The sequence below is a fragment of the Aureobasidium pullulans genome (assembly GCF_000721785.1).
Source record: "Aureobasidium pullulans EXF-150 unplaced genomic scaffold scaffold_4, whole genome shotgun sequence".
Classification (NCBI taxonomy): domain Eukaryota; kingdom Fungi; phylum Ascomycota; class Dothideomycetes; order Dothideales; family Saccotheciaceae; genus Aureobasidium; species Aureobasidium pullulans.
In genome coordinates this window covers 898,822-924,542 of record NW_021941024.1, presented here as the reverse complement: position 1 = coordinate 924,542, position 25,721 = coordinate 898,822, and the positions used below count along the sequence as shown (strand labels likewise).

The 25,721-nt window shown below is 50.4% G+C and overlaps 12 protein-coding genes across 12 annotated transcripts; 8 read left to right on the top strand and 4 right to left on the bottom strand.

Annotated features, from left to right (window-relative positions):
- Nucleotides 1-988: 988 nt before the first annotated feature.
- Nucleotides 989-2,962, top strand: M438DRAFT_395358 (uncharacterized protein; the record flags this gene model as incomplete). The annotated part of the gene is made up of 3 exons (XM_029909209.1): nucleotides 989-1,135; nucleotides 1,229-2,561; nucleotides 2,620-2,962. The coding sequence occupies 3 exons, from the start codon at nucleotides 989-991 to the stop codon at nucleotides 2,715-2,717; spliced, it is 1,578 nt and encodes a 525-aa protein (XP_029763324.1). The 3' UTR covers nucleotides 2,718-2,962.
- A 271-nt stretch (nucleotides 2,963-3,233) lies between these two features.
- Nucleotides 3,234-4,571, top strand: M438DRAFT_395357 (NAD(P)-binding protein; the record flags this gene model as incomplete). Its single annotated transcript, XM_029909208.1, has 2 exons — nucleotides 3,234-3,755; nucleotides 3,807-4,571. The coding sequence occupies 2 exons, from the start codon at nucleotides 3,234-3,236 to the stop codon at nucleotides 4,071-4,073; spliced, it is 789 nt and encodes a 262-aa protein (XP_029763323.1). The 3' UTR covers nucleotides 4,074-4,571.
- M438DRAFT_268301 (uncharacterized protein) lies at nucleotides 4,090-4,677 on the bottom strand (the record flags this gene model as incomplete). The annotated part of the gene is made up of 1 exon (XM_029900241.1): nucleotides 4,090-4,677. One exon carries the CDS (start codon nucleotides 4,675-4,677, stop codon nucleotides 4,090-4,092), a length of 588 nt encoding a protein of 195 aa, XP_029763322.1.
- Nucleotides 4,678-5,568: 891 nt separating this feature from the next.
- On the top strand, nucleotides 5,569-7,518 carry M438DRAFT_343516 (MFS general substrate transporter). The gene is made up of 2 exons (XM_029904999.1): nucleotides 5,569-5,964; nucleotides 6,018-7,518. The coding sequence occupies exons 1-2, from the start codon at nucleotides 5,780-5,782 to the stop codon at nucleotides 7,426-7,428; spliced, it is 1,596 nt and encodes a 531-aa protein (XP_029763321.1). The 5' UTR covers nucleotides 5,569-5,779; the 3' UTR covers nucleotides 7,429-7,518.
- Nucleotides 7,519-8,462: 944 nt separating this feature from the next.
- Nucleotides 8,463-9,782, top strand: M438DRAFT_292077 (sorbitol dehydrogenase-like protein). The gene is made up of 2 exons (XM_029901768.1): nucleotides 8,463-8,675; nucleotides 8,730-9,782. Exons 1-2 carry the CDS (start codon nucleotides 8,500-8,502, stop codon nucleotides 9,676-9,678), a joined length of 1,125 nt encoding a protein of 374 aa, XP_029763320.1. The 5' UTR covers nucleotides 8,463-8,499; the 3' UTR covers nucleotides 9,679-9,782.
- A 2,842-nt stretch (nucleotides 9,783-12,624) lies between these two features.
- On the bottom strand, nucleotides 12,625-13,461 carry M438DRAFT_343513 (uncharacterized protein). Its single transcript, XM_029904998.1, has 2 exons — nucleotides 13,314-13,461; nucleotides 12,625-13,233 (listed from the first exon to the last, which is right to left on the bottom strand). The coding sequence occupies exons 1-2, from the start codon at nucleotides 13,401-13,403 to the stop codon at nucleotides 13,057-13,059; spliced, it is 267 nt and encodes an 88-aa protein (XP_029763319.1). The 5' UTR covers nucleotides 13,404-13,461; the 3' UTR covers nucleotides 12,625-13,056.
- A 362-nt stretch (nucleotides 13,462-13,823) lies between these two features.
- M438DRAFT_292073 (FabD/lysophospholipase-like protein) lies at nucleotides 13,824-15,638 on the top strand. Its single transcript, XM_029901767.1, has 3 exons — nucleotides 13,824-13,971; nucleotides 14,035-14,307; nucleotides 14,362-15,638. The coding sequence occupies exons 1-3, from the start codon at nucleotides 13,868-13,870 to the stop codon at nucleotides 15,401-15,403; spliced, it is 1,419 nt and encodes a 472-aa protein (XP_029763318.1). The 5' UTR covers nucleotides 13,824-13,867; the 3' UTR covers nucleotides 15,404-15,638.
- Nucleotides 15,639-16,013: 375 nt separating this feature from the next.
- M438DRAFT_314085 (histidine biosynthesis trifunctional protein) lies at nucleotides 16,014-19,001 on the bottom strand. Its single transcript, XM_029902591.1, has 2 exons — nucleotides 16,454-19,001; nucleotides 16,014-16,391 (listed from the first exon to the last, which is right to left on the bottom strand). Exons 1-2 carry the CDS (start codon nucleotides 18,867-18,869, stop codon nucleotides 16,198-16,200), a joined length of 2,610 nt encoding a protein of 869 aa, XP_029763317.1. The 5' UTR covers nucleotides 18,870-19,001; the 3' UTR covers nucleotides 16,014-16,197.
- Nucleotides 19,002-19,142: 141 nt separating this feature from the next.
- M438DRAFT_343510 (uncharacterized protein) lies at nucleotides 19,143-20,364 on the top strand (the record flags this gene model as incomplete). Its single annotated transcript, XM_029904997.1, has 1 exon — nucleotides 19,143-20,364. A coding segment is annotated over exon 1 (742 nt), but the record flags the coding sequence as incomplete, so codon positions are not given.
- Nucleotides 20,365-20,594: 230 nt separating this feature from the next.
- Nucleotides 20,595-22,313, top strand: M438DRAFT_268494 (uncharacterized protein; the record flags this gene model as incomplete). Its single annotated transcript, XM_029900258.1, has 1 exon — nucleotides 20,595-22,313. One exon carries the CDS (start codon nucleotides 20,595-20,597, stop codon nucleotides 22,311-22,313), a length of 1,719 nt encoding a protein of 572 aa, XP_029763315.1.
- Nucleotides 22,314-23,341: 1,028 nt separating this feature from the next.
- M438DRAFT_250760 (uncharacterized protein) lies at nucleotides 23,342-23,728 on the top strand (the record flags this gene model as incomplete). The annotated part of the gene is made up of 1 exon (XM_029899643.1): nucleotides 23,342-23,728. A coding segment is annotated over one exon (387 nt), but the record flags the coding sequence as incomplete, so codon positions are not given.
- Nucleotides 23,729-24,965: 1,237 nt separating this feature from the next.
- On the bottom strand, nucleotides 24,966-25,713 carry M438DRAFT_162385 (uncharacterized protein). The gene is made up of 3 exons (XM_029899054.1): nucleotides 25,620-25,713; nucleotides 25,081-25,481; nucleotides 24,966-25,022 (listed from the first exon to the last, which is right to left on the bottom strand). The coding sequence occupies exons 1-3, from the start codon at nucleotides 25,635-25,637 to the stop codon at nucleotides 25,004-25,006; spliced, it is 438 nt and encodes a 145-aa protein (XP_029763313.1). The 5' UTR covers nucleotides 25,638-25,713; the 3' UTR covers nucleotides 24,966-25,003.
- Between the last annotated feature and the right edge of the window lie 8 nt (nucleotides 25,714-25,721).

The window sequence follows — 25,721 nt, the reverse complement described above, 5'->3', positions numbered from 1 at the left end:
ATTGAGGGCATGACTATGTACCAACTGCGTTGTGATTCCATCAGAAATCAAAATCCAAGTCCTATATTGGCAGAATTCCGCTTGGGTCTGTGAACGATGCAGCAGAGCCCGTCCGCCATTCCCGACTTAATGCGGCGTTAACTGGTGCGTTAAGCCAATGGTCGCCGCAAAGACCTACTTCCTTCAGCCTATTAACAACTACGAGTGCCATTCTTGTAAGCGATACTGGCTTCTGAGCGCAAAGACCGGCGCAAGACCTATCAGAAACGGCCCGTGCTCGGGATGCAATAAAGCAATCACATCTAAAGGTTCGAATCACCACCATTGGGATCCGAGGAACGCTGAGAAAAACGCTTGTCGCATTACGAGAAGTTATTGGTTTCTCGATGGCGGGCGGAGAGATACGATAGAGATACTCCTGCTTTCTGACTCTCATTGGAAGCATCAAGCAATGCGAATTGCATTGTGCATTTCGACAAGCGTTTACCGTACGCGAAATAGAACAGAGAGAGTGTGTCCGTCGGCGTTAAGATATGATACTTGAGTAGACTTGTCCAAACTGTTGAAATGCACGGTGGAACTACTCGAGCACACGCGTAACAGAATCCGGCACATCGTCAAGATGGAGCGTTCCAAGACACTTTCAAATACCTAGTCGAGTAGTTGTGTATTGGTATGCGAGGACCTCGGTCACGTTCAACAAATGTGAGACATATCTTGGCGCCTGTCATTGCCCCCGCTGCAACGGCTGGAGAGCCATCACTTCCCCAACATTCGATTACTGATCTTCCCATCTATTCCTCCTACCATATCAAAAGTCTAATCGATAAATCACTGCATACCTTCCACCACGGAGTCGAAGGGCGCAAACCCAAGCGTGAAGCACAAAACGTGATTTGCACAGGACAGCGTCTCGATCTTCACTGACTCTCAACGCCCGAGGCACCGAGCCGAAACCGGCGATCCCGTAAGGGTCAACATCACGAACATGTCGGCAGAAAGTCGCATCGACTCAGCTCAGCCTGAGAAGACAGCTAGACGAAAGCGATCGAGAGAGGAGTCTGAACCGAACAACGACGAGAACAAAAAGAGAGGAAGACCTCGATTAGACACACAGGATGAATCGGCCGCCGATGTGAGTGTTTTCTGTCTCAAAGCCGACGGAACTCATGCGAAACAGTCGACTGGAGACATCCAAACATTGTTCGTGACATACTGATTTGCACAGCGTCGTCGTACTCAGATACGAGTCGCTCAACGAGCCTACCGACAGAGGAAGGAAAACACAATTGACGAACTCCGCAAACAAGTTGAAGAACTTCAGGGTACCATACAATCCATGAACCAATCGTTCAGCCACTTCTCGGCAAAATGCTCTGCCACAAACGTCCCATCATCGTTGCTAGCTGATCTCCAGAACTTCGCTCAGCTTTACGCGTCTGGTCAGAGTCATGCCGACTCTCTGAGCTCCAGCGAATCTCCTGAGATGGTCTCTCATTCATTCGGCCAAGAAATAGATTCCAATATCAAAGACCACAGCAAGTCCTTCCTGGCAGACGCAGCCAACGTATCGCCTCGCACAGAAGTGAGGCAGACGACCTGGAGTCCGCTCGCTGCTTCAGATAGTACGACAGATTCATTCGACCCCATGGAGAACAATCAGGTCTCCATGTCTATGATGCGATCTCTGGGCATACCAGAGAGTTACAGCTCGTTTGAGAGCACTTTCGCCAGGAGACTCCACAGAGCAAGCTGCGAATATGCCTATCGACTCGCCTGCGACCCGACCAGGATACCAGTGCTCTTCAATAATGTCTTCAAATTGACACTCAAAGCAGCTGGTACCGTTGAGCGAGTCAAATATAGCTTGCAATCAACCCTGAGTCGAAGCACGAGGGAACCGCTGTCCAATTGGGGAGTCACTTTCATACATGTCGGGGGCGCTGGAACACATTATTCAAGACCTCCTGAAGAGGGTGGTCTCGGTTACCAGTCGCCGAATTCATGGGCTGTGACCACCGTCGGCCCTCATAAGATTGGCGGATCAACCATCGAGGAGGCCTTGACGGCGGAGATGTTGCTTCGTGGAGTGACAGGCATGGATGGCGAATGGTTTGACGCATATGACGTTGAGGGATATCTGGCAGAAAAGGGTATTCGCCTGGATCCCAGCTCATCGTTTGCCGAGATTGAGCTGCCAGAAGACGAGTCATCAAGCTTAGAGTCTTCTACCGGATCTCCTCCTATGGATCCTATGACTGCATACGTACAGCATTTGACGACCTCAAACCCCGGCACTAGCCCCAATCCCGCTGCATTTTATCCAGGCCTTTCCAACTTTGGATACCTGCCTGCAGCCTCAGTCGGCCCTCAACATAGGAAGTCTTACCCGGAAGTCCAAGGACACTACGAACCGCATATCGATGAGAGGAGATCGACAGCTCCGATGATAGGCCAACAATACGGATTGGGCATGCCAATCTCAGGTGGCATGTACCCTTATGCCTACCAACCAGTCAAGAAAACAACCGTCACCATTGATGTCGGAAAGTTCGTTCAGCGTGAGTGTCACAAAGCCTCTATTTTATCATTTGCCAGCTTTGCTAACTCGAGCTACAGAGATGAGTCTAGCTGGCACTTGTTTGATGCGAGCACCAGGATATCGCCGCAAGGACATTGACATTGCACTTCGAAGATCTTTGGTGCATGCACACTAGAATGAAGCCTTTGTGGATGTGCATATATGTAAATACGAGGTTTGGGATGAGATCGACAACAAGTAGACAAATGTATATCATTGGGGAGTTCAGGCGTGTACATATTTGGCAATGTCTAGAGCATTTGGGGCAACCTTGTACAAATTGAACTGAATCAACACTTTATCAATCACATCATGTACGATGGTTGTCCTATACTGCTCTTGCGACGTTAATTCCATCAAGGTTGTCGCAGTCAAGTGTTGGCAAGCCCCAAAAGAGAGCGGTGTTTACGTGGGATAGACAAAGATGAAGCTCTATCAAGGAAAGATGGGAAGATCACTGCGGGGTTTCGGATGCCCCGCCTTGCAACGACCAGAAAGAGCTGCCGCACCCCTCATCTCTCGAGCATCATAAGATGAACATGTAGCAAAGCAAAGAGTAAGCCCAATTGACATTCGTGACTTCAACCCTTCCTTCTCCATAACTGTCTACCTACACCTACCACAGCTTCTGGAAACATCCACAAACACAACCATGTCTTCGTCCACCGAACTCCAGCTCGGCCGTCTCAACAACAAAGTCGCCATCGTCACCGGCGGCGCCAGTCCTCTCGGTTTTGGCGCAGCCATATCCCGCCGCTTCGTGACCGAAGGCGCAAAGGTCATCATCGGCGACCTCGACGCATCGGGTGCAGAATCTGTCGCCGCATCCCTATCCTCTCCCAACGTCAAAGGCGTAGCTATGAACGTCACCTCCGAAGAAGATTGGAAGCGTGTTGTAAACATGGCAGTTTCGGAGTTTGGACGCCTGGATATTGTGGTGAATAATGCGGGAGTGACGTATAGAAATAAGCCCACAGAAGAGGTCACGGAAGAGGAGTTCGAGAGGGTGATGAGCGTGAATGTCAAGAGTATTTTTTGGAGTGTCAAAGTTGCTATTCCGCAGATGCAGAAGCAGGGCGAGGGCGGGAGTGTGATCAATATCTCCAGCTCGGGCAGTGTGAGACCGAGACCGGGGTTGGTGTGGTATAACGCCAGTAAGGGAGCCGTGTCGAATGTAAGTCAACATCAAGTCGTACATGGGTTTGTTGGCTAACGCTTGTTGCAGGCAACCATGGCATTGGCTGCCGAGTATGGTCCTGACCAGATCAGAGTGAACGCGATTGCCCCACTGTTGTCGGCTACAGGACTGTTCGAGTCTTTCGTTGGAGTCAAGGACACACAAGAGAACAGAGACAAGTTCGCAGCATCGATTCCTCTGGGTAGATTGACAGATCCGGTGGACGTGGGCAACGCGTGTGTGTTCCTGGCATCGGACGAGGGCAAGTTTGTGACGGGCACCAACTTCAGCGTTGACGGAGGAAGACACATTTGAAGTGTTTTGAGAGTATTCAGCCACTAAGAGCCTTTCCAACCAACTCTTGACATCTCTGCGACATGTGAAGGTCAAGAGCCATTTTGTGACCCTCGGGGCTCATCTTGACCCAAGTCTTTTGCAAGATCTTGATGATCTTGTCTTCATCCAGAGTCTTCTCAAAGGCCTCGAATTGATCGTCGAGGAAGACAAGGCAAGCAATGTCCTCTAGGACTTGAGTCTCGGGATCGCCTTCGCGCAGACCTTGCTTCTCGATCATGGCCATGGTCTTTTGCGTATCCTCGGCGCTGTATCCGCAGTCTTCCATGATGGGCTTGACGAGTTGTGCCTGTCTTTTCTTGAGGAAAGTTCTCCAACTGTGGTAGCCAATGCGCGTCATGGGATACGAGTCGCGGGGCACCTCCCAGCGGCGGAAGTGCTGAGCGCGAATGGCAATCTTGAGGGCTTCCGAGGCATCGGGGGCGCGTCGCTCGAGGTACCAGGTCATCTGGCGGGCATAGTGTAGCTCGTACGGCACTTCTTGTCCCTCAATCGTGACCTTCTTGGCATCTTCGGCGTGAGCTTCGTCGATGAGCTGGAGCGCTCTCTCTAGTTGAGGAGCCATTGTTTGCTGGCGTGATGTGTTTGGGATAGAGAGATTTTGGTCAGCGACTTCACCAAGACTGGCCAGCCTCAGCCTCGCACTCGCAGCCTGCTTATCGCAAAGAGGCCCGTGCTATAATCATCAACTGGCTCTCCATTGGCCATACAATATGAGGCTGCCTTGCAACTCTTCTTGTCCCTTGTCTTTTCGTTCATTCTCAACTTCTTTCTCTCCTGCCTTCGATTCATCAGACGCCGACGACTTTCATGACCACACCATCCTGCAAGTCCAAACACGTGCATTGAGACGTGATACTCAAGCCAAGGCTGCTTTCTTGCAACCTCACCGCGCCGAACATCCTTGTTTGTTGGTCATCGTTTCTCAACATCTACACGCCCTATGAACAGCTTCTTCTTTAGAACACGAGCCCTAGAATTCAACCATGCTCTCATCGTGCCCTGCTCTCTTCTGCTGTCCATATCATGAGAGACATCCGCTGTCCAGAGAGCATCTCCCCAAGCTAAACCGTAAAAGGGTATTCGGTGCGACTTGGCATATTGGTTGTCGGCTCTCTTTCCGATGACGTGCCAACGCTTTCTGATGTCTGCATCGCCACCTACATCGTCGTAGCATGGTCATGTTGTATGCAAATGGAACAGCAATATGGGTAGCGCAACTAAAGAAGCGTATACGCCAGTGGCATGGTCACGTTGTAAGTTGACCAGTCTCCACAGCATCTCTCAGGTCATGGAAACCACGAGCGTAGGTTTAACCGTTATGTCCGGCTCTTGTTTAGTCTCCCTTTCTTTTTACCTAATGATGTCAAAAACGCCTATTCCGTTGCCGCATCCAACTTCTTTATGAAGTCGACAGACACTCATCTCTTATACAAAACATCGAATAACTGCTTCGGCTTCAAGCGGCCCTGACCGAGCATTTCCTAGCACCATCTCTCAAATACTCCCAAGACCCCGTTCTTGTGTTTTGAGCTTGATTTGATTCTTTTGTTGTTTGCCATCTCAAGCGGTTATCTCGTGCCTATTTTTGCTTGGCCACTCCACTTCTTGGACACCAGACTGCCGCGTCTTGTTTTTGATCCCTTGATATCTATCTGCTATATGAAATGCTAGAATCTGCACAACCTGCTCATGAGCAGCCATCGTGGGGAAGCAGTAGCTCAGAGACGCTAGAGACAAACAGAGTCGATGAGCAGCAGCACATAGAAAGAGAAAAATCACACAAGAGCCAGGAAATAGATCCAGATGTAGAAATCGTGGACTGGGATGGTCCCAACGACCCGGAAAATCCGTATGTCTTGCCTTATGACTGCAATGCAACCAGGACTGACAGAACTACCAAAGCTTCAACTGGCCAGTACGGAAAAAATGGGTCATAACATCGGTAGCCCTCTTTGGAACCTTTATTGCTCTTATCAATGGAACATCCATGGCCGTCGCTGCTGAAGCCTACAATCGCGAATTTGGCATCAGTGATGCGCATTTTCCACACTCATATTGGCCAATTGCCAGTTGGGCGCTAGGTGGCGGTGTCTTCATGATGGTCCTGTTACCGATTCTCGAAGACTTTGGAGTCAGGTGGGGCTATCTGATTACCTACATTGTCCTCATCATCTTCATCGTCCCCTCGGCAGTCGCTCAAAACTTTGCAACGCTGGTAGTCACACGTTTCATTGCTGGAGGATGCGTCTCATTACTAGGCAACACAATCAGCAGTATCATTTGCGACATCTGGGCTGGCGATCGTGGAAGAACAATACCCCTGGAACTTTACATCACCGTCTATCTCTTTGGTAGTACCATGGGACCTGTTATTGGTGGCGCCATCTACCAATTCCTTGACTGGCGCTGGATCTTTTACATCCAAATCATCTGGTACTGCGCTTTCATTCCTCTATTCTTCTTCACCATCAAGGAGACTCGCGGCTCTGTTATCCTGAAGCAACGCGCGAAGAAGATTCGCGCAGCCACTGGCAAGAAGGCATATACACGCGACGAGTTGAATCACATTCCTATCTGGCAGATCGTCAAGACCTCGGTACAAAGACCGGCGTACATGCTCTGCACAGAGTGGGTCGTGTTCTCACTCACAATGTGGTCAGCCTTCGCCGTCGGGCTGGTCTACCTTTTCACCCAAAGCATCGAGGAAGTTTTCGCAGGTCTGTACGGTTGGCCGGCCTACAGCACCGGTTATGTTCAAGCCGCCGTCGGTATTGGCGAACTACTCGGCTTCTTCGTCTCATACTCGAACATTCACTTTTACCTACGGTCTGCCAAGTCGAACCCAATCGACCCAGGTACACCTGTCCCAGAGGCTAGACTTTACATGTCTCCCGTGGGAGGCTTTTTTGGCATGACAGGAGGCATGTTTGTCTACGCCTGGACTTCTTACCCAAACATCCCTTGGATTGCCCCAGCGATTGGACTCGCGATGGTTGGTTTCGGCATCAACATTGTTTGTTCGTCGATCGCTCAATATCTCATGGACTCGTACTCAAAGTACGCTGGCTCGGCAATCGCAGCAGTAGCGTTTGGTGAGAACGTCTTCTCTGCTTTCTTGCCATTGGCTGCGCAAAGCATGTATACCAATCTTGGATATCAGTGGGCAAGTTCTCTGTTGGCGTTTTTGTCTTTGGCGTTGGCTTGTGCGCCTATCATTTTGCTGTTGAAGGGGCCTGAGATCAGGGCGAAGAGTCCGTTCATTCAAAAGGCCAGGTATGAACATGATGTCAAGGGTGGTGAAGTAGACGTATGAGCAGCGCGGAATGTCTTTATTCCTGTATATGAGTGTAGACACCCACATAGTATGGCCATTGAGCACACATCTAATCTTGACCTGCCGATTTTATGAGAACAAAAGGGTATCCTTGATGTGTTGGCCGGTCTTTCACATTTGAATCGGGAGTCATCCTTCCTTTCAAGCTTGGCGAAACGATCCCCAGTAGCCTTTTTGATAATGGCCTTGGGACGTGTCACTCTCATACATATCGGGGATTTGCTCGCACCTTCAATCAATGCTCCATGACATCGGGAAAGTAGTAACATGATTCAGAAAAGCAAGAACAGGGTCGTAGACGCAACGACACAAAGTGCCAAGGAAGCCTCGGCACCTGTGTGGAGATCAAACGGCGATCTTGTGGGGTATCGAATCAGCCAATCGGGACATGCCTGATATTGAGCTTTCGCAAGAAGGTATCTCGCAAATTTACAGAACAAGACATCCGAACGGATGAGATAGGAAGATAGACAGGTACAGAGAAAAGATCGACCGGCGCTTTCTCCTTTCTGCCTTGACTTTGATTTGTTCTGGGCAAACGAATGCTTCTGCACACTATAAAAAGTGCAGGAAGCAATCAGCATGGATGAAACAGCTCGGATTAAAGCAATTCTACCGACCGAAGCCGAGCGTCGTTTAAACCTTGGTGGGCAAGACTCCCTTGCAACAGTGTTTACCCTCGACACTCGAGTCGTACACCCGGATAATTTGGAGCCATGTGTCTGAATCGCAACGTTTCGAGGTGTGTCTTGCACCGCTATGGCCCTTTCAAAGGTCAGCGTGACAAGCCTCGCCCGGGTCCCTGCAGGCCCGGTGGTGAATTTATCCCCCTCATTCAGCGATCAATTACCCCGCCGGTTAGATATGCTCCATGGGACGAGGATGTTTTGCGGGTCAAAAAGACACGAGCGTGACGTTAAGGTAGGTACTTCTAACATTTTTCATCTCTCTGTTGCTCCTTCCCTTCTTCCTCCTTGACATACGTTCTTTCCTCGCGCTCGCAGCTCCCAATCCACTGTCGAGTCCTCCTTCACAACTCTCACCACCACAATGACTTCCACACAAACATTGACCAAGCCGACGCTGTCGAACATTGGTGTTTACACCAACCCTGCACATGATCTTTGGGTCGCCGAGGCGGAGCCTTCGCTCGAGCAGGTTCAGAGCGGCGAGAAGCTGGCTCCTGGTGAGGTCACAGTCGCAGTGAAGAGCACTGGTATCTGCGGGTGAGTAGCAGTGCGAATCTGTCGAGACTGAGACGGTGAACTGACGGCGACAAGGTCGGATGTCCACTTCTGGCACGCTGGCTGCATTGGACCCATGATTGTCGAAGATGACCACATTCTCGGCCACGAATCAGCAGGTGTCGTTGTTGCCGTACACGACAACGTCAAGTCCCTCAAGGTCGGCGACCGTGTTGCCATTGAGCCCAACATCATCTGCGGCGAGTGCGAGCCCTGCTTGACCGGTCGCTACAACGGCTGCGACTCTGTCCTCTTCCGCTCGACCCCTCCCGTCCCCGGTCTCCTTCGCCGCTACGTCAACCACCCCGCCATGTGGTGCCATAAGATTGGTGAGATGAGCTACGAGAACGGCTCTCTCCTCGAGCCTCTCAGTGTCGCTTTGGCCGGTGTACAGAGAGCCGAGGTCAGACTCGGTGACCCTATCCTGGTCTGTGGTGCCGGCCCTATCGGTCTTGTCACTCTTGCCTGTGTCAAGGCTGCCGGTGCTGAACCCATCATCATCACCGACATCGACGAGGGTCGCCTCGCATTCGCCAAGGAGTTCTGCCCCTCAGTCCGCACCCACAAGGTCGACTTCAAGCACACACCCGAAGACTTCGCAAAGGTCATCACCGAGCTGGGCGGCGGCGTCGAGCCCTCGATCGCACTCGAGTGCACCGGTGTCGAGAGCTCCATCGCTGGAGCCATCCAGACCGTCAGATTTGGTGGCAAGGTCTTCGTTATCGGTGTCGGCAAGAACGAGATCAAGATTCCTTTCATGCGCCTCAGCACCCGTGAGGTCGACCTCCAGTTCCAATACCGCTACGCCAACACATGGCCTAGAGCCATCCGTCTGTTGCAAGGTGGTGTGATTAACCTCGAGAAGTTGGTCACTCACCGTTTCAAGATCGAGGACGCCCTCGAGGCTTTCAAGACGGCGGCAGACCCCAAGACCGGCGCCATCAAGGTGCAAATCCAGAGTTTCGAGGAGGGCGAGTCGAGGTAGAAAGGAACAATACCCATGATGAAAAGCTATACATAAGCGCGCATGTTTTTGGAACGTTCTATACATAAGAGATGATAATGAGAATACCTTTTGACAAACACTCCAATCTCATGCGACATTCACGTGAGGCGTGTGACATACAACAGCATTGGCAGAAAGCGGCCAATGAGTAGTCAGCCACCAACCGCTCGCTTCGTTCGCCAGTGATGGACCATCGCCCGCCTCCTTTCTGCCTTGTTCCTGTCCCCGCCACTTTGTACCATGTTCTTCCTCTGAAGAGAAATTGTGAAGGTCTGTGAGCCGTCCTTCGTACGAAGCCAGTGCCACATCAATGTCCTCTTACAAAAGCTGTGACCCTGCTTGGTAACTTACTGCCAGGGTGACATTTCAACTCGCTCGAGTGTAAACTCGATCAACGCACAATCAATGAGAAGGCCTTGACTGCTTGAACTTATTATGACAGATCATGATCGGCAGAAGATGAAGCTGTCAGAGCGTTCTGTCATTGAATTGAAGATTTGGAGGCAGTGTTGGCGAACGTCTGAGAAAGTCCTCAATCGTGATGTCTCATGGTATCTGAGCACACGATCAGGCTACAACATGACAGCTCTCACCCGAGAAAGGCGAATCTGTACTCTGACATGTTACATCTCAGAATAGCACAGTGTGTGTCTCGTGTGGTCTTGATTGCTTAGGAGCAAAGAACAACAAGCAGACTCGACAAGTCAACCATATTCCTCCAGACCATGGCCACGAATTCATATAGGCAGCAATATGAGCCTGGCATCCAGTCGAAGACATAGAGCATTTGGGGGCCATGAGAACCAAAGGGCTCAGCTCCAAAAGATAGCTCCAAGGGACGATCTGCAGGATATGGATTCGGTCAGACTGAAGCTGATGTGTTGGGTACGTGCTCATGATTCGTCGTCTGCTCAACCGCGACAGAAGGCTTGCGATGCTTTTGGTGGTAGGCATTTGGTACATGAAGTCAAAGCAGCATTCTGACGTCTGATTTGAGGCCAGTAATCAGAGTCGTTGTGGAAGAGATTGTGAGGTTGGCGGAGAGAGGTCGATGAGAAGCGCCGTGGAATGGGCGGTACGAGGCTGGTGGTCCGATATGAGACCATCCATAGTATCGGGTCGGCTTTGTTGGTTGGCCCAAGAGCAAATGCTCATCACCAGCAAGGCTGGTCCTAGCCTCTCATTGAAAGGGGCGGAAGATTGGGCGGTTCGGCAGATGCGAGTCGAAGAAGAATCCTAGAGGAAAGTACGCCCATGATGATGTGGCACGATATTGCAGCAGGAAAGTCCGAAGGAACAATGCTGGTGACAATAACTTGCTCAGGTGTGCATAATATTGGATATGTACTGGAGGCACAAAGCGTCAGCCGATAGCAAGGCTGAAAGATCTCCTGACCAGGCAATCCCTCCATCGTCTCTATCAAGGTCGATCCTTCCACAAGACAAAGAAAACATGCGAGCCAAACAAAAAGCAGAACAACCCCTAATGTATCCAGATACACCTCAGGCACTGTCCCAAAAAGGAAAAACGTCGAATTTGCAATTGCTCTGAAGTGCAAGAAATTGGGCATTTTCGAGTGCATAATTGTGAGCTCACGACTTGATGGCGTCTACGATATATAATCGCTTCTGCACTCCAAGCCAGCGCTGTAACCGCAATGCTGTATTCACATGTACTCGGGCAACGACTGTCTCTCCACCACCAAAGCCGTCGTTGCCTGTGCAAATTGGTATACTGCCTATCGAGTACGGAATCTTTGCTTGATCGTAGTTTTGATCGCCTGGTACAAGGTTAGTCCAATCCAGAGGTGGTCAATCTCGCATTGAGCTTGGAAAAGGTTGCCTCCGGCATGTGACGCTGAGGCAACACCGATCAACGTACCAAGTTTCTCCAGAAGCTCGCGCTTCTTCATCCTCCGGGTTCTGTTATCCCTATAGCTGTAGACATAGACAAATTCCCGCGGTTCAGCTTCTGGTGTTCGCATCAATTTATTCTCGTCGAAGCTGGAGCTCTTCTTCATAGTGTCCATGCCCTTGTCTGGATGTGATGTTGTTTGTTGCCACTCTGCGACATATCCATTCTGTATGAACTTTGAGTCTTCCATGTTTCTAAGGAGTATTGATGAATGACTGGGATGCGTCAATTCAGATCAATGAGGACAATGGTAGGTCGAAATGTGCCATGATATCCTTGGGGTATATATACTAGAGTCGGAGGGCAAGAATCTGTAGGGCTGATGGTGTACACGTCCAACCTCGCTCGCTCTCGGAGGATCACAGGAGTTGCCGCCGTACCAGCCATACACAATCACTGGTCATGCATGTTTGACATGACCGCCGTTACTCTATTTAGGGAAGAAGGTGCTGCTAGCCACATGTTGAGAGGATCCGTACATGCGGCTGATCTTGTTACCTGAGATGACATGGATCGTTAATTGTGGATGTCGATGACCAATAGTTTCGCTCTCAATGGCAGGCCGGACCACTGAATGGCATCGGACCGGTGACTATGATAATGTTCATTATACCTTAGAACATGGTAAGCGGGACTTGCCATGTGGTGTTGATCGGTGCATAAAGGCAGACCGAATACCTACCCTATCTGTCCTTCCAGCCCGAAGGATGGCCCAAAGCCTTAGTATCTTGACAGTACGGGATCCTGCTATCTCCGCTTCGCCTGCATGCAGGTGATGTTCGAACGGGCAAACTCAAACACACAGTGTGTCGGATGTCCCCACTAGCATCTCATTCCTGCAAAGTTCAAGTGTGCAAATTCATGCATCTGTGTGCCAGTGAGAGCATGATTGGTGTTGCACAGAATTGAGGGATACCGCCTGAGGGCCATGGTCTGTACATCCATGGACAGCCTACTCGGCGTCCCAGCAAGACTAAGTCCTGTGCATATGATACTTCGATACCTTGTGTTGTCCATCATGTGCGTGCGTCGCATGGCTGTGTGGAGATGACAAGGCATCATGTTGGTTAATTTGGCTCGGTACAGCCGCTCAAGTGATATTCCCGATCATCCGACGTGTAGGCATCGATGTTGTCGTATGACTTTTGAAGCCACTCTCACGAAAAAGGAAAGAGGTCCTTCAGGCTTATATGCAGGAAGGTTGATGAAGGCTGGGCTGTGCCCAAGAATGTGTACCTTCACTTTCCCTAGGGGCTGTGTCGCATCCTAGCGTGAGACGGTAAGTCGAGCTTGTAATGCCAAAACGCATAACGCCATGGGCGGAGCACATGGTAGTCCGCCCAAGCCTTCGTGTATGCACCTCGCCATGACTGGTGTTAGTAGGCACCCATCTCCTGAACAAGTAGAGTCAGTCTTCCGATGTTGAAATTGAGGTGTCGCCCTCATGCAAGATGAGCATGGGCTTCGGCTATACCAGGGTACTTCAGAAAGATGGCCCCCAGACGTGTTCTCAAGTCTGTTGGGCTCGACCACTCAGCATCAGCACTTGGGCCTCCAAGACCTTTTCGTTCGCTCCCAAACTCCGAAACATTCTTTGACCATATCATCATTCGGAAACCCTGACCTTGGTGTCAGTTTTGCAGCGAGTATGTTATGACCAAATGATCAGTCTGGTGGAAGCCAAAGTTGGAAGACTCACCAGATAGAATGCTGGAGATGTGGAGGCGTGTGACTGACTGCATAATATTGATGCATCTTCCTGCAGCCTCATCAACAACAGCCAGAACATAGTATGCTCACAGCCTCATTGCCTCAGCCATAGTCGGCGTCTCTGAGGCGTAGTCGTTGTTTACCGCAGCACTCGTTGCAGCAAAGGATACGCCATTGGTGCGAAGTAATGATTACCTTGGTTGCCTTGTTCAGACCATGCGCATACGTCTGAAATATTTCTTGCGCAGTAGGTCTGCCCATTTATTATCAGCCTTTGTCTGTCTTACTATGGGTATGGCTTTTTGAATCACCTCAGCATGAGTCAAGCTAACCACGTCCTCCGATGTGGGTGCTCTGCCTACAAAAAAGAATCCATTTTGACCTTTGGTGAGAACGCCACCCAGTCGCATAGTTAGTCAACAGTCTCCGTGATACTGACAAAGTCTCCCAGATGGCGGCGGTATACGAGGCCTTGTGTCTCTTCTGATTCTGCAACAACTCCTGAGATTTGTGCGTGATGAAGAAGTAGAGCGTGACAGGAAAATGGAGCACGAGGGACACTCAGCACCACGCGCAAGTGAACACGATGAGGAGATCCCGCTTGCTTGTCATTACTGGAATTTCATGTTTGGCACATCCACTGGAGGGTAAGTGCGAACGAAGATGGGAGCCTGAACGCGCCTGAGGGGAGAGATTCTGACGTCAGGCAGCATCATCGCCATCATGCTCGGTCGGCTTCGCATGAGCATCGCGGACTGCATTGCTACCTACCGCAATCTGGGCAGCGAAATCTTTGCAAAGCGACAGACTTTCCACTTCCTCGGTCAGAACAAGTATGACTACGGTAAACTCGAGCAAATCATCCAGGATGTGGTACGGAGGCATGGCGGTAACGACCTGCCATTATCAGACTCCGGTGTGCTGAACAAAGGCCATCCCGACAAGCAGGAGAGAGTACGAAATCGATTGGTACCTTGCCGCGTGTAGGTTAACAGCTCGAATGCTTGCTTGGAAACGATGACTGACCGCCAAAACAGAGGCGTTTTTGCAGTTCAGAGCGATACCCAAGGTGGCATGGACGAGAAGATTCATCTCTTCAGGTCATACTATAACTCCGCACCCCCAGGCAACAGAGAGCTGGACGACCCTACGATAAACCTTAGACAACAGCTCGATGCTCCCATTTGGAGAATAGCGCGTGCTACCTCTGCAGCCCCCACATACTTTCGCTCGATCGAGGTGAAAGGACTTAGATTTATCGACGGGGGCCTGCTAGCCAACAACCCGAGCCAGCTGGCCAGAGCCGAAGTCAATTCCATGCACCAGCATCACCCATCAGGGGGCTGCAGAACTTCTGATGGAGGCATCCGCTTCCTGGTTTCGCTCGGGACTGGAAGACAAGCAGAACAACTGATCACAAGAGGCGCTGGTCCGATACCGAAGCTTCTAAGCATTGTGAGACGTGCGCTCAAAGAGATGACGAATCCCGAACCAGTTCATCAGGATCTGAAAAGAGTCCTTGACCCTAAAATCTACCACCGCTTCAATGTCGAAAAGGGCCTCAAGAACATGAAGCTCGACGAATGTAAAGTGCTAAAAGACGGCCAAAAATCCCACAACCTCACTTTCAGCAAGATAGAAGAAGCAGTTAAGGACTATCTCGGTGAAGACGATGTCTGGAAACGCTTGAAGGATTTGGCGAGGCAGCTTGTTGATCATCGCCGAGAGAGACGCAGACCCGGATACGAATGGTTCCGCGGCCTCTCTATACCAGGTCCTCTCTTAAACCCGATTGATGACGCTTTCAGGAGCGAGGATACGAGCAACGGTGCCACCAACGTCAATCGGAGAGGCTCCTTGCCCGAACCATTGAACCGAGCCGTCGAGATGCCCACAACAATCCCAGAGATGCCGACAGGACTAATGATATCTGAATTACAACCCAACAGCCCAATACAAGACTTAACCAGGAGTCTCCCGACAAGTCCAACATACATGCCTTTCGACTCAGCCATGACTCCACAGGAGGAGTGGTGTTTACCAACCTCGCACGTACTGGAATATCATACTCCGAATTGACCACGTCTGCCCCAGACTAACCATTTACGAATGTGCTCGATTTACTTCTAACATCTTGATTACTGACTCTCTTTCCTTCAACTCCATGAAGCTGTCTTCTTTGTTATTTTCCCATCCTCATGATACCATCTTCATTGCTTCCTGATGATACGGTCCTTTACTCATGCGTTGCTTGCCTTCTACGCTTCATGCCCCATTTGCCCATTACACTTTCTTATACTGATACTAAGTCGGCAAGTACTCGTTTCCTCTCGCATAGCTTGTTATGGATTGAGCCCCATTTTCACGGTGTAGATGGAGCGCAGGTCGGACATATACTTCAAAAACATATAATCACATATCCACATAGGTCATCACATGTTTGCAAAGCTTTCTTGGTAGACATAGTAACGTATATCTGTTTCTGTAAATTCCCACAATCTCGTTGGCCTCAGCTTGTGTCAAATGCGAGGATGTGGCTGACCTCAGATGCCAATCAAAATGATTACAAGCTGCGCAGAGAGAATCTCAGTTTGTCTCACAGTCAAAGATTGAAGATGGCACAGCAACACGTCTCACATACTTGACGAGCAACATAATACAACATGAAAAACAATAAAACGTAAATCTTGCCAATGCTATACCAAAAAGCAACAACCCATAGTCTAAAAAGAACAATCGCTTTTCCATAATGAATTACTTCTTAACATTCAATGCGCAAGCCCATCTAGCCAAAAAGCCATCAATGCTTTAGGAAACATATTTTCCAGCATTGATTCGTAATGGCAGAATTTTCCGGGATGAAGCGGGCAAATCTACTGCTTGTCCATGTGCTCCATACGGATCTCGACGGCACGTCTGTGGGCCTCGAGTTGCTCGACCTTGGCGAGTTGCATGACTGCCTTGCCGACGTTGCGAAGGCCTTGGGCTGTGAGGTTTGAGCTGGTAATGTGCTTGACGTAGGAACTGAGGTTGACACCTGAGTATTGCTTGGCGTAGCCGTATGTGGCTGTGGATTAATTCGTTAGCGAAAATTCAGAAGTGGCATCGGGCAATGTAATGACAACTTACGCAGAGAGTGGTTGACACCGGCAGAGTAGTCACCGACAGACTCGGGTGTCCAGGGACCGATGAAGACGGATCCGGCATTCTCAACAGTCTCGGTGTAGGCCTCGGCGTCCTCGACCTGCAAAATCAAGTGCTCGGGGGCGTAGAAGTTGCTCAACTCCATGGCCTCCTCACGGGTCTTGACGACCAGCGTCAAACTGTGAGCGATAGCACCGCGGACGATGTCAACACGGGGCAAAGCCATAGCCTGGTTGTGAAGTTCGTCCTCGACGGCCTGGAGCTCTTGCTCGCTCATATCAATGGCAATAAGAACAACCTGCGAATCAACACCGTGCTCGGCCTGTGATAACAAGTCGGATGCGACGAAGGCAGGGTTGGAAGTCTTGTCAGCGATGACCATAACCTCGGAAGGACCAGCAGGCATGTCAATGCTGACACCAGCAGAAGTGTCGTTGGAAACAATCATCTTGGCAGCAGTGACGAACTGGTTACCGGGGCCGAGAATCTTGTCAACCTTGGTGACTGACTCGGTACCGTAAGCCATAGCGGCAACAGCCTGAGCACCACCAGCCAGGACAATGCTCTCAGCACCGACCTTGTGGGCGACGTAGACAATCTCAGGAGTGATAGAGCCATCGGAACGAGGAGGAGAGGCGATGACGATCTTCTTGCAACCAGCGACCTTGGCAGGAACACCCAGCATGAGTGTGGTCGAGGGAAGAACAGCGGTACCACCAGGTACGTACAGACCGACGCGCTCGATGGGGCGAACGAAACGGGAGCAGACAACACCGGGCATGGTCTCAACACGGAGGTCCTCAGTCTCCTGTGCAGCGTGGAACTTGCGGATGTTTTCGTATGATATGTCGATGGCCTCTTTGGTCTCAGGTGCGATTTGCATGAGGTTTTCAGGGAAAGGAGCCTTGAGGACGGTGGTGCTGAGAGAAGTAGCCTTTTCGAACTTGTGGGTGTACTCGAGCAGAGCCTTGTCACCACCCTTGCGGACGCCCTCGATGATGGGGTTGACGATACCCATGATGCGGTCAGTCGACTTTTGCGAGGGACGCTGCAGAGCCTGCTGGACGGTGTCCTTGGTCTCCTTAGTTGTGTAGTAGCGGCGCATGCTGATTCTGCCATCGACGGTGCCAGCAGGGTCCTCCTTGGCCTTTGGTACCGAAGCGGCCTCCTTGACCATCTCCTTGTCTCCGTTGACCTGCATACCAACCTTCTCGGCGAACTGAGGCTTGGCATCACCCTTTCTCCTCTTGACCTTGAGGTTCTTAGCATCCAGGTTACGTTCAATGTCCTCGAGAGAAACATCGTTGGCAATGCACTTGGTCAGAGCAAAGTAGATGACGTCGGCAGCTTCAGCAGCGATATTGTCCTTGTCCGTTGCATCAACCAACTCTTGTGCCTCCTCGAGGATTTTTGCTGACAGCATCTTGGGGTCGTTGAAAAGGCGAGCGGTGTAGGAGCCTTCGGGAGCAGAACGCTTGCGGCTGGAAAGAGTCTTTTCAAGACGCGACAAGCCAGCGTAGTCGCCGAAGCATGTGGGGGTTGCAAGGTGGCAGAAGCCTCTGCCCTTCTGGTGGACGATAAAACGTAGAGCATCGCCATCGCAGTCCTTGTCAATGCGGATCAACTCTTGGATGTCTCCACTGGTGTCACCCTTGTACCAAAGACCACGCTTCCTGCTGTTGAAGACACCACGGCCTGTGCGCAAACTCTCAGAAATGCTCTCCTCACTGCTGTATACCAAACCAAGGGCGACGCCACGCTCATCGGTGACAAGGGTTGTGAAAAGACCGTCGGGTCTGTCGGTGGTAGCGTTTGCGAGAAGGAGAGGGGCGGCGGGAATGAGGCTGGACTGGTTCTTGGGGTCGACGGTCAGGTGCTGAGCAGCGATGACGGGGGTAGCGTTGATGTGGGCGATCTGGAGGGCCTTCTCGAGGGTGGGCTGGGCCAGCGAGACGTAGACGGGTGGTCTGTTGGATCCGTAGGCTTCGAGCAAGCTCTCGACAGCAGTGACATCGGCGATACCAGCAAGGTAGATTCCAACCTCGTTGCCCTGGAGCACATCCAATACTGAGTTACCAGCACCGGCGAGCGAGAGGACTAGTCGTGAGGCGTCGACATTCTTGTTCTGAATGTTTTGGAGTTGTGAACTTGAAACAAAGACCTTGACTGCGCCGGCGTCGAGCAGTGACAGGATGTCGTCGGTGGATTCTAGCTTTGTGCAGTCGAAGAAGGTGCCGAAGCGGGTGGCCGTCTGTTTGAGGTGGTCGAAGGCGGCATCGATGGTCTGCTGGGTTGCGACAGCGTAGACGGCGCCGACGTGACCAAGGCTGGCGGCGCTAAGTCCTGTAGAGGCATTGAGGCCTTGTGCCAGGTCAATTGCGGGCAAGAATGGTACCGACATGGTGTGGACCACTGTTGTATGAATATGAGTTGCTATGCGATCAGGTCGGAGCTTGGGCGAAGCAGAGCGGTGGAAATGGTCTATTGAGATGAAGATGGCCTTGGTTTCCTGATGTTTCCGATGACTCTACCGCTGGTGGGGCGAGATCTGTGAAAAAGCTGCAACTCGTCATTGGCTGACAATGGAAAGTGTCAAAGCGCGTGGCCTTCATTCTCCCTCGCAATCGACTGACAACACCTGATGTTTCTTCTACCAACCACCCTTTGCTTCTATGATTCATCAAACGCAGAGCCTCACACACTTCTTTCTACATGCCAACTCATTTCAGTCGTCTGTGAACCTCTTCCATTGTGCCTGATGGTGGCTTGCGACCGAGCTCCGATCCAGGCGACGAATCCATGTTCCGCATCGGCTCTTGACCCTTCGTCTTGCCGGTTGTCGTGCCATTCTGCTCGCAAACAAAGCTCCAGGACTGACCGCCCATCATGCGCCCCAGTAACCAGGTCATCCACCCATGTAGGTCGTTTATACCAAAAAATAGTCCTCCGTTCCTGATCGACGGCATGATTAAGTCGCGTGCTTCCATCAATATTCCTCTACATATCCTCCTTCGTCCACCATAGCCTTGATTTCACCTCTTTCAACGGTTTATCTTCGTTCAAAATGGGAGTCGCTCTATCTACGCAATCTACTCTCTCCCCACTCTCTCTAGCGAGCACCATCATTGGATTTGTGTCTTTCTCTTTCACGCTTGCTACCCTTTTACGAGTCTTTTGGGGTAATATCACCACTGTCCTCAATGCCCACGATGAGATACACGACTATATGAGCAACCTTCGGGTTCAGCTATACGAAGAGCGACAATCTTTGCGCAACCTACGACGACACAACAAGGAATGGGGCAAGCGACGACGTACAAAGGGGATTCCCCTCCCTCGCCTAGACGACTTGACCATCAGGTCCATGCAAGATACATTACGACATCTTACAAGGAGATTCAAAGCACTCGAACGACCGTTTCTAGACCAGGACACTGCTATTGGCCGTCGCAGATATCGCAGAAGCTTCTCTCCAAATCCGAAGGAAACTTGGGATGCCGAGAAGGGGCTGCGAAGTAAGGAAAGAGAGTGGGACAAAGACTTTGACGACGAAGAAGACCCAAGAACGCAAGGAGATGTCTACTGCAACATCACCCTCGGCAAACGTGTTCTCTGGCTTCGTCGAAGGTCTGACGCACTTGCCATCATCGAGGCTGTCAGTCGTCTCCAAACCAGAAGGACTGCAAGACAGGTCGGTGAGATTGCTGTTGCGCTGTATGAGTATGGAGACACGATAGAAGATTTGGATGAAGGCATGCAAGAGATAGAAGCTCGTTTCAGCAAGATAGTTGGCATACGGAGGGTGAATTGACGCGCGCTTCATGTGGATCTGTTTTTTATCTTACACGCGAACTCGATGCTATAAACCATTTCATAGACAGCAATGAGATTGAGCCACTTGCAGAGACGTTCCAGCCCAAAATTCTCTTGGAACTCGTGTTTGTGCATTGCAGCGGTTGCAATCGGGCAGGGTCGTGTACACATGTCACAGACATCGACATCTGGAAGCCCCGCCAAGCCATTCATGAACGCGCCTGCCCATCATCACCGCGACTTCGCGCGTCAGCTCAACGACCTTTTCGTACCTAACTCATCTTTACATCAACTCATCATCACCGCCGACTGAATGCCTCATATACCGCCGACCATCGAACTTCTTGAGCATGCGCAACTCCAATATAGAAGAAAGGAGTATGTCAAAGCTATAGACCTCCTCGATCTGGCCATCAAACATGAGCCATCACCATCAGTGAAGTTGCTCGACACACGCGCAGCAGTCCATGAGAAGCTTGGAGACCACAAATTGGCGCTCAAAGATGCGAGAACGTGTATCCGTATGTTTGAAAAAGACCCCACTGGCTATCTGAGAGCAGGCAAGGTGTTGCAGATCATGCAAAAGACCGACGTTGCTTTGAGCATTTACAAACATGGAATCAGCAAGAAAGTCAACAACATTGAACTTCTTCAAAAGATGCACGACAAGCTCTTACTATCTCTGGCCCCCGACAAAGCTGCAGACCCCTTCGCTCAACTGCCTATTGAGATTGTCGAAATGATTTTGTCGTATCTCAATTTCCGACAGATCGTTTACTGCACTCGCGTCTCGAAACAGTGGAAGATATTCATTGACAGTTTGCCTGGCCTTTGGATGAATTTGGACTTTTCGGAAGCCAAGAAGCCAGTCAGATCTGCTTTTTTGAGCCATTGTATCAACACATCCAGACGTAAAGTCATCTCCGCCACTCTCAAACATGTGAAGGATATGGAGAAAGTCATCAAAGCTCTTGCTAGAAGCTGTCCGGAGTTTAATTCACTTCGAATCGTTGATGGTGGATTACAAGGAGAGAGTCTGATGCACAATCTCCAGTCTGCCACCAAACTGAAGAAACTCACACTTGGTGTCTCTGCTGTCATATCGTCCATGACTCTTCCTGGCCTCCTTCTAGGCTGTGAGAATCTCGAGGAATTTGAGTGTCGAGCCATCATCCCTGGCAGTCTTAACATCCATTGGAAAGGCGAGTTCCCCAAACTTCGTCGCTTGAAGTTGATCAGAAATTTCCAGTCACCAAACCGCTCGATGCACATCCTTCGAATTGGCACGCTGCTGGCTCTGACGCCCAATCTCCAATCTCTTTCGCTCAACGATTGGGCCACTCCCTACGACATCCTGTCCCTCAAAGAGCCACTCAAGCAGCTGATTGAGCTGGACATGACATCTGCGGTGTCCTCCGGTCCAGTCCCATTCCCCTTCCGCGACCTCCCCCAAACTCTACGCGTGCTTCGTCTTGACCTCGACAGGACGCTCAGCAGCGTCGTTATGTTGAGCCCAAAAGATTTCTTCTTACCCAACCTCGAAGAACTTGTCTGCTGTAGCACTGACATGGCCAGCCTCTTGCTGTCCGACCCAGAGCTCATTGCAAAATACCCCGACCCTGCAGACAACAGGTTTTTCAAGCATGCCAATATCTCACGTCTCCACACTCTACATGTGCAATGCACTGGTGGCGCACAACCAGTGACCTCTCTCCTTGCTCTCGCTCGTTTGGAACGTCTTCGCAGTCTACGCCTGACCCACAATTCCAACATCAACGATGACGTGGCAAAGCATATTGCTACCACCATGAAGCAGTTACAAGACATAGATCTTTCCTCAACGATGATCACCGGTGCAAGCGTGCGTGCGCTCGTGGATGGCTTGAAGCTGACATTGAGAACGCTCAAATTCGTGAATGTCTGGCATTGCAGTCCGGATGCACCAGAATGGGCAAGAGAGCAGGGAGTAAGAGTTCAGTACTCACAGAACGCCGACATAAAGCCGAAAGGACGCAAGATACGATTTGAATGAGACAAGATGCGATGGCGAGGTAGATGAGAATGGCGGAGCGCGCGGTATGTAACTTATGAACGAGTATAACCAAAACGACAATCTGATCGCTCTCAGTAGACACGTTTTTCTCCTCAGCCGAAGTTCACGTCACGCGTAGCTGTACAAAATGCAGAGCGCAGAGCTGGCCAGCCCTGCCTCGCGTTCTGGGAGAGATTACCTGCAATCATCTCTGACAGCACACTGGACAAGCACTTGGTGCACCTCGTTGAATTTGTGAATCGAAACTGGTCTTCCAGTCGGTGTTGGGGAGATGCATCTGCGTCCTGATCCGCGTGGCTTGCGCGGCAGGCTCCCCAACCACGTCGGACTGATGCCTCAGGCATCCGAACCACAGGTGTATCTCCTCTCAGCCTATTTACTACTTTCGATATCTCGAGCATGTACAGCCATCGAGATTATTCATCACGCGGCAATAGGTAATACTACGTATAATCCACATGGAACAGCAAGCTTCATGTTACTTTGAAGTACTTCAAACTCTAATTAACGCACAAGGTGTTCACAAGATGACTCCTTCAAAAAAAAAACTTGTAGCACGTAGACTTGGCGGCGAAGTGTCATAATACAGAATGTAGGTATATCTGGCGATTTTCTCCTAATTTTCTTAGCATCTCATCAAGCAACTTTTACCCACTACTTGTACGGAATCGGTCTCACCCACTCATAACAATCAGGACCCGCCAAACAAATTCAACTCTATCACAATCAACATGTCTTCTTCTTCTGCCACAAACGAGCACCAAGCACAGATGTCTACTCTCTCCAAGGACCAGCCCAAAGAGCAAGGCGACAGCTCGCCTGCCCCAATCATGGACTCCAAATCGTGTCTGCCCTGCTCCGGGGACGAAGATCTCACCGACCTGCCCTGCGGCCACTCGTGGTGCTCTGTTTGCATCATCCGAGCATCCTCTCTGGTGACCAACGAGCGTCATTGGCCCATGGCGTGTGATGAGTCCTGTAAGGTTCCAGAGGATCTGGCACTAAAAGTTCTTCCAGAAGAGAAAGCCAGGTCTCTCAAGGCCAAACTGCAGGAGTTCAAGACACCCGCAAAGGAGCGCTGTTACTGCGCAAATGTACAGTGTGGAAGATACATCCCGCCTGATTCCATCAACATCGAAGACAAATCTGCTCGCTGCGGACAGTGTAGTACAGTCACCTGTACATTATGCTGTCGCGAGCAGCACCAAGGCCCTTGTGCAGGCTCCAGCGAGGAAGACCTGCAGATGTTCGATCTGATAGCCCGCGAAGGCTACCAGCAGTGCAGCGAATGTAACAGAGTGGTCGAAAGAGAGTCTGGTTGCCCACACATGACCTGCTACTGCGGGTATGAGTTTTGCTACCACTGTGGTGGTCAGATCAATGTCTGCAACGGCTGTGTGCACAAAGAGCCAGAGTTTGCCGATCTTATCGGAGCCGGTCTCGAAGACGCCTATGCGCGGATTCTGGCTGTCCTCGCCACGCGAGCTGCCCATACCGAGGCGGACCTCCATCCGAACGACCATGTTAGACACTTGGAGCTAGCCATGACCAGCATGTATGCGACGGGAATACATAATGCCGCCCCCTCCAGAACCTTGATGCTGAACATGGTCATGAATACACAAGGCTACAGAGGCCCTTTGATTTATTTTGATGCCCAATACCGCATCTTGCAGGCCGACTCACCAGCAAATATTTCCACCGGCATGGAGGAAGTGTCAGATATGATATTATGGCAGACATTCCAGGCGAGGGATGAGGTGGTTGAAGCGCAGCAGGAAGACGCTGTAGAGACCGAATCTCGCGAGGAGCAGCAGGCTGTCGCGGCTACTTGGGAGGAGGATTGGAGTATGTGATACATAAAACTGAGCTGTCAGACATTGCGAGTTTTCTTTTCCTTTTTTTTGTCAGATACCCATAGTAATTGAAACAGGATTTGATCTGTTGTCATCTCATCAACCATCATTGTTTAGCTGTGTTTCACAAAAGCTTTCTGCATTTTTGCAGCACCATTGTGCAGATGGGAGCTAGGTGTGAAAGCCATATCTCCCGGCTAACCAAGATATGTCTGAATACTATCGCAATATACGAGTTGATACCAACTTCAAGGGCTCTCAGGCGAAAGCCCTAGCTCAGTATGTCAGTGGATACGTCTGTAGTTCCCAATGATCTTCTGCATACCAAACACACTGACTTGACGGAGATGAGTGACAGAGACAATTTGGCTTCATGATCAGCGATTGCATCTCTTCTAGCTAACGGAATGCACAAATCATTGCCGCTTTTCGCTACTTCCCGTGGAAAATTGACAATTTAGTCCTCTCAATGAACACAGCCGTACTTTGCAGTGAACTCGTGCGCTCTCGCAGCTCCTAAATTTCCACCAATCTGTCGAACAGAGCGTTTCTTTCCACAAGACGCTGTTCTGCCATGAGTTGCCGGCATCGTACTCGGATGAGTGTCGCACGCTTTATAGTTCTCTACCTTCTGTCGATTGGGAACAAGAGAACTAATGCTCTCAGTGGCCGCTGCTACTTTTGAGAGGAGTTTTTGCGCTATCAAATCCTCGTTGCTTCCTGCTCCGCTCAAGTGAGCCAGGTTAACCTGTAAATCAAGACAACCACTAAACCTCTCCTTCCCTTCGATGTTTAAGATCTCTGAAGACAGCCTTAGAACCACACTTCTTTACTTAGGCTTCATTGTCAGAAACAAGTACACGCAAATCGGATTGTGGGGTTTGATTCACATTGCCAACATATCTGTCACCAAGTTTTCTCTTTCGCGAGTAATAACTTTTCTTTCTCCTTTGCAGAGTGGCTTTACGCTTTTCCATTGATTCGAGAATATATGTCCAGTGATATCTTGCAAGAAGTGATGGCTTGAATCATCGGGAGTGAACATTGTTACTAGCTCTTGCTTCGTTTCGTTGCAGTGTTTGACCTGAGAGCGGATAATCTGCAAAGGCGTATCACAGCTTTGCATCTTGTGAGTGCACTGTCTTTGCAATTTGACTTGAGAGACTAGGCTGTGAAGATATCGTAGACCTATAGCTTGGCGCAGCCTTTTCTTGTTGATGCAAAGAGACTTGGAGCACAAGAAGGGAGGTGCGACCATATGCTGGAGCTCGATCACCATGTATGTACCTGACTAGAACCCAGAAGTTGAGGAATGTCAGCAAAGCATCAAAGAAATAAGAAGGTGCAAAGCAGCAATTGTGACACAACAAGAAGCTGATACTAAGAAGGGAAGAGCAGAATTAGCTTGCCGAGAATGGACAGCACTCACCTCTGTAATATCCGACATCCACAACAAAGCATGCAGTTATTCTCCAGCGAAACCGGCAGAAAAAGCACACTTGTGAACGAATATTTTGAAGAAGAAAACTTG

What these genes read in the sequence shown, in the direction of transcription:
- M438DRAFT_343516 (XM_029904999.1), top strand. Translation starts at nt 5,780, where the DNA reads ATGCTAGAATCTGCACAACCTGCTCATGAGCAGCCATCGTGGGGAAGC. An exon ending in CCCAACGACCCGGAAAATCC is followed by an intron (nt 5,965 to 6,017) that starts GTATGTCTTGCC and finishes GAACTACCAAAG; the next exon opens with CTTCAACTGGCCAGTACGGA.
- M438DRAFT_292077 (XM_029901768.1), top strand. Translation starts at nt 8,500, where the DNA reads ATGACTTCCACACAAACATTGACCAAGCCGACGCTGTCGAACATTGGT. An exon ending in AAGAGCACTGGTATCTGCGG is followed by an intron (nt 8,676 to 8,729) that starts GTGAGTAGCAGT and finishes GACGGCGACAAG; the next exon opens with GTCGGATGTCCACTTCTGGC.
- M438DRAFT_343513 (XM_029904998.1), bottom strand. Translation starts at nt 13,403, where the DNA reads ATGTTCTGGCTGTTGTTGATGAGGCTGCAGGAAGATGCATCAATATTA. An exon ending in CATCTCCAGCATTCTATCTG is followed by an intron (nt 13,234 to 13,313) that starts GTGAGTCTTCCA and finishes CACCAAGGTCAG; the next exon opens with GGTTTCCGAATGATGATATG.
- M438DRAFT_292073 (XM_029901767.1), top strand. Translation starts at nt 13,868, where the DNA reads ATGGAGCACGAGGGACACTCAGCACCACGCGCAAGTGAACACGATGAG. An exon ending in TTTGGCACATCCACTGGAGG is followed by an intron (nt 13,972 to 14,034) that starts GTAAGTGCGAAC and finishes GACGTCAGGCAG; the next exon opens with CATCATCGCCATCATGCTCG. An exon ending in CGATTGGTACCTTGCCGCGT is followed by an intron (nt 14,308 to 14,361) that starts GTAGGTTAACAG and finishes CCGCCAAAACAG; the next exon opens with AGGCGTTTTTGCAGTTCAGA.
- M438DRAFT_314085 (XM_029902591.1), bottom strand. Translation starts at nt 18,869, where the DNA reads ATGTCGGTACCATTCTTGCCCGCAATTGACCTGGCACAAGGCCTCAAT. An exon ending in CGGTGTCAACCACTCTCTGC is followed by an intron (nt 16,392 to 16,453) that starts GTAAGTTGTCAT and finishes ATTAATCCACAG; the next exon opens with CCACATACGGCTACGCCAAG.